General features: G+C 41.4%; 1 protein-coding gene across 1 annotated transcript in view; it reads right to left on the bottom strand.

The window, feature by feature from the left end:
* Window positions 1-14,612, bottom strand: part of sesn2 (sestrin 2) — a 25,233-nt gene extending 10,621 nt beyond the window's left edge. Inside the window, exons 1-4 of the mRNA XM_080735769.1 lie at window positions 14,481-14,612; window positions 13,781-13,846; window positions 8,428-8,616; window positions 31-213 (exon numbers count right to left, since the gene is read on the bottom strand). Of these exons, the coding sequence (XP_080591895.1) occupies window positions 31-213; window positions 8,428-8,616; window positions 13,781-13,846; window positions 14,481-14,483 (441 nt within the window). The 5' untranslated portion in view covers window positions 14,484-14,612. The remainder of the gene's footprint in view (window positions 1-30; window positions 214-8,427; window positions 8,617-13,780; window positions 13,847-14,480) is intronic.
* Between the last annotated feature and the right edge of the window lie 280 nt (window positions 14,613-14,892).

Raw genomic sequence — 14,892 nt, 5'->3', positions numbered from 1 at the left:
TGTGTGTGTGTGTGTGTGTGTGGTGTTGACCTGGATGTGCTCCTGTGTGATGAGCCAGGGCCTGTGTGCCAGCAGCATGTTGAGGGTGTGCAGGCTGCTCAGCTTGGCGGGCACGTGTTCCAGGCTCCTCAGCCACTCCTCCTCGCCGCCCGCCTCCAGGAAGCTGGCGCTGTGCTGCTGGATCAGGTAGGAGCACTGGTGGCGCGCTGCCGCCTGCAGGAGGGGGGAGACAACATGAGAGCACATGTGAGAGACATGAGAGAGACGAGAGAGACATGAGAGACATGAGAGAGACGAGAGAGACATGAGAGACATGAGAGCACATGTGAGAGACATGAGAGAGACGAGAGAGACATGAGAGACATGAGAGAGACGAGAGAGACATGAGACATGAGAGCACATGAGAGCACATGAGAGAGACATGAGAGAGACATGAGAGACATGAGAGCACATGAGAGCAGATGAGAGACGAGAGAGACATGAGAGCACATGAGAGAGACGAGAGAGAGACATGAGAGAGACATGAGAGACATGAGAGAGACATGAGAGACATGAGAGACATGAGAGACATGAGAGACATGAGAGCACATGAGAGAGACATGAGAGACATGAGAGCACATGAGAGCACATGAGAGAGACATGAGAGACATGAGAGCACATGAGAGCACATGAGAGAGACATGAGAGAGACATGAGAGAGACATGAGAGACATGAGAGACATGAGAGAGACATGAGAGAGACATGAGAGACATGAGAGACATGAGAGACATGAGAGACATGAGAGCACATGAGAGAGACATGAGAGACATGAGAGACATGAGAGCACATGAGAGAGACATGAGAGACATGAGAGCACATGAGAGAGACATGAGAGAGACATGAGAGAGACATGAGAGAGACATGAGAGACATGAGAGACATGAGAGCACATGAGAGCACATGAGAGAGACATGAGAGACATGAGAGCACATGAGAGAGACATGAGAGAGACATGAGAGAGACATGAGAGACATGAGAGACATGAGAGCACATGAGAGAGACATGAGAGAGACATGAGAGAGACATGAGAGACATGAGAGCACATGAGAGAGACATGAGAGACATGAGAGCACATGAGAGCACATGAGAGAGACATGAGAGACATGAGAGCACATGAGAGCACATGAGAGAGACATGAGAGAGACATGAGAGCACATGAGAGAGACATGAGAGACATGAGAGCACATGAGAGAGACATGAGAGACATGAGAGCACATGAGAGACATGAGAGACATGAGAGACATGAGAGCACATGAGAGCACATGAGAGACATGAGAGACATGAGAGAGACATGAGAGCACATGAGAGCACATGAGAGACATGAGAGACATGAGAGAGACATGAGAGCACATGAGAGAGACATGAGAGACATGAGAGCACATGAGAGAGACATGAGAGACATGAGAGCACATGAGAGACATGAGAGACATGAGAGACATGAGAGCACATGAGAGCACATGAGAGACATGAGAGACATGAGAGAGACATGAGAGACATGAGAGCACATGAGAGCACATGAGAGACATGAGAGACATGAGAGACATGAGAGCACATGAGAGCACATGAGAGAGACATGAGAGAGACATGAGAGCACATGAGAGCACATGAGAGAGACATGAGAGACATGAGAGCACATGAGAGACATGAGAGACATGAGAGACATGAGAGACATGAGAGCACATGAGAGACATGAGAGACATGAGAGACATGAGAGCACATGAGAGAGACATGAGAGAGACATGAGAGACATGAGAGCACATGAGAGAGACATGAGAGAGACATGAGAGACATGAGAGACATGAGAGCACATGAGAGAGACATGAGAGAGACATGAGAGACATGAGAGACATGAGAGCACATGAGAGACATGAGAGAGACATGAGAGCACATGAGAGCACATGAGAGAGACATGAGAGCACATGAGAGCACATGAGAGAGACATGAGAGCACATGAGAGCACATGAGAGAGACATGAGAGAGACATGAGAGACATGAGAGACATGAGAGACATGAGAGCACATGAGAGCAGATGAGAGACGAGAGAGACATGAGAGCACATGAGAGAGACATGAGAGACATGAGAGCACATGAGAGCAGATGAGAGAGACATGAGAGAGACATGAGAGACATGAGAGCACATGAGAGAGACATGAGAGAGACATGAGAGACATGAGAGAGACATGAGAGACATGAGAGACATGAGAGACATGAGAGCACATGAGAGCACATGAGAGAGACATGAGAGAGACATGAGAGACATGAGAGACATGAGAGCACATGAGAGCAGATGAGAGACGAGAGAGACATGAGAGCACATGAGAGAGACATGAGAGACATGAGAGCACATGAGAGAGACATGAGAGACATGAGAGCACATGAGAGCACATGAGAGAGACATGAGAGACATGAGAGCACATGAGAGCAGATGAGAGCAGATGAGAGCAGATGAGAGCAGATGAGAGCAGATGAGAGCAGATGAGGGAGACATGAGAGACATGAGAGACATGAGAGACATGAGAGCACATGAGAGCAGATTAGAGAGACATGAGAGACATGAGAGCACATGAGAGACATGAGAGCACATGAGAGACATGAGAGCACATGAGAGAGACATGAGAGTCTTTACATCAAGGAAGCAAGCACGACTCCAAATCTCTTCACTTCTGAGCATTTTTACCGGGTGCTCATCAGTGTTGTGACAACGCTGATGAAGGCTTGACGCCGAAACGTTTGCTGTATGTTTGCTCTGTGTCGTGCCATGCCAACTTACACACTTTAATAAAAGTGCCTTAAACGACAGTTCCGTGAGTGCTGGTATTCTCTTTTAGAGATGCTCTTGTTCAAAGAGACATGAGAGCACATGAGAGACATGAGAGCACATGCGTTGCATTGTGACTAGGGATGGGATGAAAAGCGATAATAACGTTCATCGTGATAAATAACACTCACGATAATCGTATCATGGAGGTTTAATTTATCGGGATATCGTCGTCCACTGTCATGCACTGGGTTAAATTCATCTTTTGTTTGCCTAGCTGCATATCCGGTACCTCTTAAACCTTCTATAATTGGTAAAAAGGTACTTATTATATACATACTTCGCTATCAATTGTCTTTAAATAGCTATTTTTTAGCAAATGCTCTGCCCCAGGATAATGGATTTTGATTATCGCGATAATATTGTAAATCACGATTTCTTTCGTCATAATAAGCGGAGCTTGTAGATGGGCTAACTGAAGTTTTCAAATAAATGTGGTGAAGTAAAAGTACAATATTTGGATCTGAGATATAGTGGAGTAGAAGTAAAAGTACAGAAAATTGGAAATACTCAAGTAAAGTAAAATACCTAAAAATTACTTTTCCACCACTGGTATTCTGTAATTGTTACACAGTTCAGATTTTTCCCTGGTCAGATAATTACACCTACTGTACCAGCAGCTGCAGCTTGACAGTAAACACTTGTGCAGTCTCCATATTTCCATAACATTTCTCTAAGTATTGGAATAAGGTCCCTTCTCCCATTCAGTTTCCATACACTTGCTTTTCAACTGCACCCTATTAGTCAGAACTCTATTTCTTTTCATTCTGGTCATTAACTGTAGCCTAACCGCAGAATGAGGAGGTTGCAATGTTTAGTAAATAGACAAAGGCTTGAGTCAGTGGAAAACTGACACATTAATGCTGTGGCTAGAAACAAAAAAGGTTGATTTAGTCATGAGATAACGCCTCAGATAGATAATATACGCCTCCAGTCAATGTGACATCTCAAATGGTTTCCTCTGCAGCACTGACCAATACACTTCACCTATTCTCACAGAAATATTTTAGCAAGCTTTACAGTTTGTAGGAAAGTAGCATTAATGACTTTAGGCATCAACATGGGTTTGGCAGTTTGACACACAGCAGTACAGCTAGTGCCAAGTGCTGTGCAGAGCCCAGTGTGGTGTGGCACTGAGCATCCGAGCTCAGTGCCACACGTGCGTGCCACACATATGCCCAGAGTTCAAACAAGTGGCATGCTATAGTAAAATCCCCTCCAGTCCAATGTAAACAAGATGCCAAGTAGGACAGAGGTGTGGGGAAAATGCAGGGGGAAAAAATAGTTTTGGCAGTTTTTGGTTTCCCTGACCATGTCTCTGAGATGGAAAAGTCTGGTGAACAGACATCCACCCAAGTGGGGGATGGCAGGTTTGTTGAAATATTGTGATATATCAAGGATGTCAAGTAACTGAAATGGTAAATTGGCAAATGTATTTTTCAAAAAAATTATTGTGACGATTATTATATACAACTTATGGTTGCTGTCAGGCAGAAACCTCTTATCTCCATATTCAAACTTTTGTGTTTTCTTTGTTAATGAATGCCCTACTTGATAATACCGTACTACAGCGTCACACAGAAGCATCAAAAGTAGCAGATCTCCAAGCTCAAAAAGCGGCCTTGTAGATCTGCCACTTTTGAATTTGAATCCTGAAAGGTAACAGTGTGTAGTGCCTCAACATATGAGGTTTCCACCCGACAGAGACGATACACGTATGTAATAAAAATTAATTTGCATAAATGGTCATGCCTTATTGCACATTCTATGAAACCAGACACTAAGCTACTCCCACAGCTATTGCTGCTATAGAAATTCCTCATGGACTTTATCTTTGTCATTTTTATTGTGTTTATATTTATTACTGCTCAATATTGTGGAACTTGGTCACCACACTTGCATTTCATTGCTTTTACCTGTTGTACGAGACGAGTACTAACAAATTATTCACTTGATCCTTGAGGTCAGAAGTTAAGTTACCTCCAAATCTGCATCAAACTAGAATAGCTTACCATTCCCGTTACTATTTTTAAAAACCTATTCCAGTACTTACTCCACCCCTGGTTAACTATTGACCCGTGTTCACTTGAACAAAGTATATTGCATCGTCTGTCGGCTGGAAACCTCATAATGTTCAAAATTGCTGCTTTTCAAAACAGCAAACGTATCGGATCTACAAGCTCAAACGAGCACATGGACCCGCTGCTTTTGATGCTTTCCTGTGACGCCGTAGTGTGATCAAGTGGTCGTGTCAATTTACCAACAGACACAATAAGTCAGAACACAGGAGATGAGGTTTCTGCCCGACAGCGACGACCCACTGAGGCCTATTATCGTATGTGGGTCATTGTTTCTGTGCCGAGTGCCAGATGAAGGACTCTGTTTACCTTGGGCAACCTCTGGCATCAGTAGCGCACCCAGAACGGCAGCAGGCCAAGGCCATTTGCATTCTCTACACCCCTGGCCTTGTTCCAGAGCAGTGTCTGTGCACACGGCTGCTGCAGTGGCGTAGTGGTCTGCTGATGCTACGCGCCGCAAAGGTGTATGACCGCCTTCTAGGGGTGAGCGATATGGTGATAATTATCGTTGAGACGATACAATGTCTCCACGATATGCCTTTTTAGACGTATCGTATATATCGTGATACAATTGAGGGAGCCTTTAAAAAAAATCCTGTTTAATCGTTAATACAGAGATTCATTGCAGAATTCAATATAAACCTGCATTTTGGTCAAAATCATCAGTTCTCAAACTTTAAAATGTCAAGGTCTCCACTTAACTCTGACAGTATACAAATGAATATACATTTGTATACTGTTGACTAATGTTTTATTTTATAACCCTCTAACCCTATACCTGAAAATAATAATGATAATATCAATGTATCAATTGTATTGTTATCGCGCGTTATCGCCGTACGGGTCCATTTGGTTTCATTCTAGAGCCAAACGCACAGCGTGTTTCTAAAAGCTAAGCATCATTTCAGCTAATAATACATATAAAGAACAACTGGGTGATCTATAAGTTATCGGCCAAAATGAATATCTTGTATAGATATGCCTACACGGCACACGCTGCACCGGGAGACATGGCCCTATATCTCCCCGGTGCAGTCAGCCTGTTCTGTCTGAGTGGAGACCGCTTATAGACGGGCACGCATGTCACGGTGACATGGGTGCCGATCAAACAGTATAGGCACCCGACACTTGTGTCCTGCACGTTTAATTTCTAATGGATAATCATTTGCTTTTCATTGTTACATGCCTAAGCAAAAAACACTACGTGAACATTTTACAGAGTGAAGAGAATGTGAATTATCTCTCTCTCTCTTTCTCTCTCATCATTTCTCTGCCTCGCTCTGTCTATCTCTGCTACACCGTTCCCTCTCTCTCTTTCTCCCGAGCCCAGTTTGCGCAAATGGAACCTTATTTATTATATATATATTTAACTATCGAGAGCGCTCTCTTTCTTTCTCTTTCCCCTCCCTCTCTGCATGCATGCGTGCATGCGTGATGTCGGGACATCACATTACCTAAACATGATTCATTGGCTGGTTTTGTGAGTTGTCTAATAATAGCTAATATGAATGAAAATCGGGACATATGAAGGCGTAATTCTTTTACTTCGCTTCGTATGGCGCTGTGAGCTTGTAGAAGATTGGCTATTTGTGTAACAAAATACCCTATATTGTCAATGAACAAAACTAAGCCAAATGGAACCATACGGGTCCATTTGGTTTCATTTTACGCTCTCTTTCTCCCACATGAAAGGAACCTGCCTCTCTCTCCACGTCTTTTTTTTAATACTTTTTTATACCACGTCCACGATCGAACCATGCATGTGTTCGTTCCTATATATACAGCGCAAGGCATATCTCTCTCTCTCTCATGCATGCATGCGTGCGTGATGTCGGGACATCACATTACCTTGCCTTTCACCGCATAATCAATAGCGCGGTGCGCCCCGCTGTGTTGGCCTTGAATCTCCCAAACCGTAAATAAAACAAAGCCATAAAAGATATGTTTCTGGATAAACAAACGTGTCTATAACCACTCAAACTGCATGGCGCACTGTGCGCAAAGACGCTGATCATTGATTTATTCCTGCATGCAAAACCGAACTGTTTTAAAATGACTTTCAAAACTCAACAATCTGCTGGGCTGCGCTGCGAAGCGATACGAAATTAAACCAGTGACATTAAAAGTAAGATCATGCTACAAACTTAGTGTCATTTTCCCAAGCCTGTTTTTTTCCTGCTAAACCATGAAGTTAACATTGAAAGCGAGAGTATTTGAAAGGTCAATTGAAATGCTAATTCAAATTCGGAAGACAATAGAACCCCCGCTGGCAGCAGGGGGAGGAAGTGTTGCGCTCCTGGGCCAAAAGGGAGAGAATCTAACGGTCAAAATGAACGATAAATGCAGGCGTAGTGGTAGTTTTTTATTTTCAGTCACCCAAGTGTTAAAGCGAACATTTGTAACTCAAGTTTTGCTTCTGGAGGTCCCTGGAACTACATATTTTGAGATGGGGGTCCGTGGCCAAATACATATCATTTTGAGGGTCCTTGACATGAAAAAGTTTGAGAACCACTGACATAGAAACCTAGGTTTGGGTTTTTTTTTTACTTAGAAGACACTTATAGAATCGGGTCCAAACATTCAAAGACTTGCACAAATGTTCAAGATTTTTCAAAAATAGCAGCACGACTGTGAGCTTGTATATCTGCTATTTTAAAGCATAAAATAATGGTTAAAGTGGTTCAAATCTAACATGACACAGATTTGCGTTCAGGCCTAAATGGCTAGGGCACTCAGGGATATACTTCAGTGAACACTAATCAAGAGCGTGTAATAATAGGGCAGCATGAGTCTGATGAGAAAACAATATGCATCACATTGGGATGATTGCAATCGTGACAAGAATTGTGCCGATTTTGTACACCTGTTATTCAAGACAGCAGGGGAGGAAATTAGGAACAGCTTTAGAATTTTGAACTGCTTGGATAACTTTCTCTGTCACAATTAATTCATTTTATAGGCCAGGTATTATTAAGCACCACCACACAACTCATATTTATAATTTTATAAATGTGGTGGACTCGAGATATATAGAGATATATAGAGATAATCAGATTAAGGTAATAATAAAGCGCTAGTCTGTTAATTCTCCTTTAAATGAACGTTTTCAGCTATTCAGCCTTCAATGTGTGAAGGCTGGATAGCTGAAAACCTTCTAATTATTCCCTTATTGTATGCAAGTAAGTAAGTGAGGTCGGAGGGGCTTATTGTCGGTATCAGCCGAGAACATGGTCTATCCTTGTTATAAAGCACTAGGGGATTAAGTGGAGCGCCACACCTACCATCAGCGTCCAGTATTTACAACACCTAGCATTGGCTTCCAGTATTTACGGCACGACTTGCCGCACCCAAGCCCTCCTACTCATATGCCAAGTTGGTGGGGCCCGGAATCGAACCCATTACCTTGTGGTTCTAAGGCGAGAGCTCTACCGACTGAGCTACTCGAATATAATAACTGGCATTTAAAAAGAAAAAAATCGTTTTTCCTCCTCACCATGACAACGATGTAGTGTCTCCAGTGGCGGGGCAGTGGGCCGTCCATCTCCAGCAAGGCATGCTGGGTAGACAGGAAGCAGCTGAGATAGGCCGGGTGCAGAGCCATCACCATGGTGATGTGGTCCAGACGACCCAACGACAGGAAGGCTTCCATCAGGACCCCCTGGTCTGGACCCTCCTTCAGGATCTAAAGAAACATTCATATTAGTTATGAATAACTCAATAAACTCCCTGGTCTGGACCCTCCTTCAGGATCTAAAGGAAACATTCATATTAGTTATGAATAACTCAATAAACTCCCTGGTCTGGACCCTCCTTCAGGATCTAAAGGAAACATTCATATTAGTTATGAATAACTCAATAAACTCCCTGGTCTGGACCCTCCTTCAGGATCTAAAGGAAACATTCATATTAGTTATGAATAACTCAATAAACTCCCTGGTCAGGATCTAAAGGCAACATTCATCTTTTACTCATTAAGTACACTTGCAGATACAGTAACACTAACTTGCGGATATCACACACAATGATCAGACGACTAACCATCTAAAACACAGCTTCATAGTGTACATGGCAGAATACATGATTATAATAATACAACCTACTAAAGTACATTTGCTTAGCCAACAATTGTCCAAATTAACAATTATTTTGGGGTGCCTGGAGGTTCTGCTGTTAAACTAATTTGTTACTTACTAATGTTACTTTTGGTTTGAATTGGACCCTTTCATATATCTCGCCTCTCTCTGCTGTCTGCTGTCAGGTTTTCTGTCTTTCTAGACTGAATCTGAATAAAGCATAAAAGCATAAATGCCCTGTGTCTTCTTGTTCTTGTTCTCTTAAGACTCTCCTTAGTTTTGGACAGGGACAAGTTGCAGGTTGAAAGAAAGTGTCCTTGGCACAGAGCTCAACAATATTTGTCTTTGGCTTTCAGATAACAATTTGGCATTGCACCTGGGAAAAAAACTGAAACCATATTATTTGGGTCAAACACTAACCTTAGTATGTTACTGTGCGTCAAGATTAGTAAGTGTGTCAGTGACATTCTAGTCATAAGCAAGCATGAGGTCATTATTTGGGTTGGATTTGTTTGGATAACAAACTTAAGGTTGGGGGGGGGGGGGGGGAACGTAATTTTAATAGTGGGTGCTTAAAGTTAAATATTTGAAAAATGACCTAAGATTTCATGTGGGTGTTGTTATTTATATCAGGTCACACTTGTTGGTGGTGATGTCACCAAGAACGCTGCTCCCTCATTGGCAAAAGGCCCTGCCAGACAACAGCAAAAGTAACAGATCTACAAGCTCAAAACACATCGTTTCTCACCGCGTTTCGAGCTTGTGGATCAACCACTTTTGGCCCCTTCCATTTTCCAAATCTCTTCCGACACAAACAGCTGAATCTTCACTTTGCAGAATGTTTTCTTATATTTATGACAGACCTAGAACAGGAATGCTAGGGTTCGCGTAGTTAAGAATGACCCAGAGACGCACAGCAAAATGCTTTCAGTCTTATCAGGTTTGACAGCTGATCTTTGGAGTCGTTTCTCTGAATAATAATGTAAGTGATGGGCGAGCGCTGCTGCACTCTGGCAGCGCACACTGGAAAACAACAGCTTATGGTGGAGGAGCACCTCTTCACATCAACATGACAGCCATAATAACCTCTGTTACCACAGTGGTTCTCAACCTTTTCAGGCAGCGACCCCCCAAATAATCATATTTTAACTGGGGACCCCCCCCCCCCCCCCCCCCCCCCCGACGAGCGTTAAGAGTTGAGGCAGTACGTTTTGTATAACAGGGTTCTATTGTGAAAATAGCAGATCTACATGCTCACAACACCTCGCAATCCGCTATTTTCACATTTTCTGTCTCTAATATTTTATATATTTTACCGATGTTTGACCAGAGGTACTAAAAAGGTATTTAAAGTCTTTAAATTGTCACCTGTGCAGATACAGTATACGTGTATACAAGGTATGTTGGTCTGTTTACTGTTGAGTGAGAAAACAATATTAGCATTTAGCTAAAAATCTGGGGACCCCCCAAAATAATTTGTGGACCCCTCTGGGGGTTCCAACCCACAGGTTGAGAACATCTGTGTTACAGAACACACCACCAGTCATGCCACATGCATGGTATAATAAAGCAAAAATAAAATCTTATATGCTTAGGTTTTAGGTTCGTTCTTTCTAAACCTATGTTGCTGCTGTTCCACATTCAGCCAAACCAGGTGAAGAAGCTTTATGACATTTCTGAGAGAATTTATGTTTATGGAAAATACTTCTGAACGTGTATTCTATTGCTTGTTTGACCTCTTCAAATACTCTTTAATCTGAAAATAACTCATAACCCATCTACAAGCTCCTCAAAACACGTTGCAGCTATTTTCGTAATCGCTGCACAACATTCAACATAGAAGATATGCTGACTTCTATGGAATCCAAATGACTGAGATCAGTCGTGGTGACTGAGAACCTTAATCCATGCACAACACAACACGTGCATTAAAAAAAATAAAAAATAAAAATGACTACGTCAGCGACTTTGGGTACCAAGGAAAGCACTATACAAGTCTGATGTATTGTCACCGAAGCTCCTCACAAAGTCATTAAAGAACTGCACACTCAAATGATCGTTGGCAAGTTTTCAGTGGCAGCTATAAGCCGGACGGACACTGCTGACTGTGCCAACATCAGCGGGTGAACACATTCATCCAAATTCACTTACACTTTTATGTAACACCCTGCCAGTCATCTTAATTAAAAACAGTTGGCACGGGGCATATTAGGTGGCACACATGGACTGACTTTACTTGATGCAAGCTAGCCGATTATAGCCCAGCTACACAACAAGGCTTGCTGAGTGAGTCTGTGCCCTCGTTTTAAATCCCTTCTGAAAACTCACCTTTATAAAGCTAGCCTTTAACCTCCAAACCTCTTTAGTTTTTTTTTATAAATCCTTATTAATGAAATAATCAATGGGGGGAGAATTGAATTGTCTGCCAAAGAATTTCCAAAATTGCAATGCAATATTTTTTGTGACACTGAAGTACTGCTAACTATAAAAAAGGACTTATGTGGTTAATTAGACTAATCAATTTTGTTGATAATAGAAAATCTATAAGAACATTTGTGTACATCTTTTGATGTAAAACAGAATATATTATTGTCTAGTCTGCGGGTGGAAGCCTAATTATGTCCAAAACTGTTACTTTTCAGGTTTCAAATTCAAAAATAGCTAAAGTGGCAGGCACGTTTCGAGCTTGTAGATCTGCTACTTTTGATGCTTTTGTGTGACGCTGTAGTGTGATCACGTGGGGCATTAATTTACAGGAAACAAAAACACAAAACATTACAGTATGGAGATGATAGCATGGAAAACCTGCTTCTGTTTCATTTGATAACTCTAAAAGATTATCGATAGAACAATCACCAAGAAAACAATGGATAATAGAAAGCAGCCCTGCTCAGTGGATGCAGTTTGGAACAAGAAAGACATGTTTCCAGGGTTGCACTTTGATCAACACACACACACTCTGTGACAATGAGGTGACTGCCAATGTTATGTATTCATTAGGCTTTGTTTCCTAGAGCTAGGAGCCAATCATCCGTCAAAAAAAGACCTTTGTGGTTCACCAATGTTCTTCCTCTTTTGATTCTCAATGATATAACAGTCACACAAAAGACCTCTTTAATAACAGGCACACGAAACACCTCTTTAAATGGGAATTCTGACCTATTTCACAGTGGATCTTATTTTCTCTTTCTTTTCCAAAGAAACGATCGCCTCTGAACAAAAATAGAATCAAATTTCTTACACTGTGGTGGGGGAAGTAAATACGCCACAAAAACACCCAAAACATGTTATTTTCATATCTAGCATGCTTGCTCTGCAACTTCATGTGCAATTAAAATACTTCTGGTCGTGACGTATACTGTGCTTCACTTTGTTTGTTTTGCAACGGCGGTTATTGGCAAATATGTAATTTGACACATTTACCAGAAACTTGCTTCTGAATATTCCAAATACCCAGCATTTCATTCACAAACATGGCTAAATTTAAAATGTAGGCGTTTAGCACTAGAATTGTGGATCTACTACAAACTCACACCGAGACGCGTTGTGACTTGTGAGCTTGTAGATCGGCTATTTTCGGATTCTAGCACTAGGGGAATATTTGCTCAAGTAGAAACTCAAGTGCCACTGGTGAGTGGTGAGGTGTGATATTTCCAAATAAACAGGATCTGATGTAATTTTGGTTGCACTTTGCCATCACAGCTCCTACTAACTACTAGATAGTAAAAGTCCCTGTCTGGTGATGGGTTCAGGGTTCAGGCTACTGTATGTTATTAAACACACTGTAAAAGACCTACTTTTGTGTAATGTTTTTCACTGCCAATTTACAGTCATGTCACTTGTTTATGTTCATCTTTTCAAAACATCCATTTAAGTTCCATTTTATATAATGGCTTGCATCATAAATTCTGCTTGTGAATAAGTACAACAAGCATACATTTTGCTTTATAGAGGATATTAAGCTAAAGGCTGAAATAAACCATTAAATTCTAAACAGGTTTTGGTAAGTACCCCTCAAAGGCCCGTAGAACATTATACATGTGTAAATATTGTGCGTCCGTTAATCTATTATATTTAATCCACGATCAATTACACTGATAAACAAGATTCACACAGCACAAAGGAATCAATTTTTCTGATACTGAAATCAATATGAGGAGATAACACTTTACGGTTAACTACAGCCCTTTTCAAGCAGAATAAACAGCATTGGAGGACTGGATCAGTCACTGTAGTTTCACTCTATTATGAGCTTTCTCATTAGAAGTGATGCAATGAGACCACCAGATGTGTTACCATTACCATTTGAAAGAATCTCATCCATTGTCACATTTGGGACATTTCAGAATAGCCTGTAAGTTAGGGCTGTCACGATATGACATTTTACATGACGATTAATTGTCACTCAAATAATTGGCGATTAACGATTTAATTGTGTTTTTGTTGTTGATAATTACATTTCTGTTTGGCTTTTAGGCTTTGAAGTTGCATATGGCAGATATGACACTTAACCTAAATATACAAATTACTGACATATTTGACAACTTACTACTTAAAAAATAACATTGATAGTGGAAATAGCCGATTGTAGATCTGCTATTTCCACTATTTAAAAAAAATATATATGAACATTTTTCAACATGGAAACGATTATGAAAAATAATCACGATTATTTAAAAAAAATCACGATTAGACGATTATGTAGTAATTGTGACAGCCCTACCTGTAAGTATATATACAGTAGATACAGATAGGAGGGTAAGAGGACTTTACCTCTTTAGCAGGAATGAAGGCACTTGGACCCGAGGCCAGAGCACGGGGAACCTCAACTCCTCGCTCCTGAAAAACAACAACAACAACATAGAGAACAAACTAGGTTAAAAAGTAGGAAAGTAAAGAACAAAGTCTCAAGGAGTGTGGAATATTCTGTCAATCACAGCTCTTAAAGAAGACAAGGCAAGGCAGTTTTATATTTCTATAGCACAGTTCAAGAAGGCAATTAAATGTGCCTTACGCCGAAAATCAAGCAAAGAAACACAGCCAGGTATACAATGACATTAGAATGCATAAAACAAAATAAGTAAAAAATAACATACAGTTACAGTGCAGAAGAGAAAAAAAAAGAAGGCCTACGCTATAAACGTATACGCTATATATTCTTCAGATGCTGTTATGATGCTTCAGATTATTTCCATTCCACTTTCAAAAGACCAATGACTTTTACAGTGAATAAAAAGTTTCCTTGTAGGTTACTTAGTACAGCAGAGAAAGTCATCTGGGCAAACTCACAAAGAAGTGTGTGGACAGCTGCTGCAGGAGCCCCTCCATAACTGGACTACTTACAGTTAACCTACTTAACAAGTTACAGTGCAGCAACTGTTTGTAACTGGAGAGCCCCCTTTCATAACTTTACAGGCAGACAAAATCTACAACTAGGTTACTACACTACACAACAAGCCCACAACTCACTCACCATATTTAGCAGATCGGTGAAGAATGTATTTAAAAACAAATCCCCCCGTTGTTTGTGCTCTCCACGCCGGTGGGTGAGGAGGACAGATCCACGCCAGAAGGCAGCATAATAAGCAAGGCAACAGCAACAGCCACCTTTGTTTTCTAGAAGCTGCAGTCAGAGGCTATTGAAACGGGACGGGGGTGTGTCCGCCCGGTGTCGCTGTTGCCAGGTTTTGAATTTTCAGAGAGAAACAAGCAAACGGGTCTACGAAAATATTGGATTGAACTGAATTGAAAAAAGAGACTAGGCTACATGAGCACTTTAAACCTATCGTTCATCAGCTATTTGAAAATAGACAATCTACAAACTCATATGACCTGTGTTAAATACCATTTATTGCGACCGTCAGGGAGCAGTTTACTATGAAAAC

The sequence above is a fragment of the Nannobrachium achirus genome (assembly GCF_963921795.1).
Source record: "Nannobrachium achirus genome assembly, chromosome: 10".
In the NCBI taxonomy this organism is placed as follows: Eukaryota; Metazoa; Chordata; class Actinopteri; order Myctophiformes; family Myctophidae; genus Nannobrachium; species Nannobrachium achirus.
Note: the sequence above shows the minus strand (reverse complement) of the source record. Positions and strands in the feature narration are given on the sequence as shown.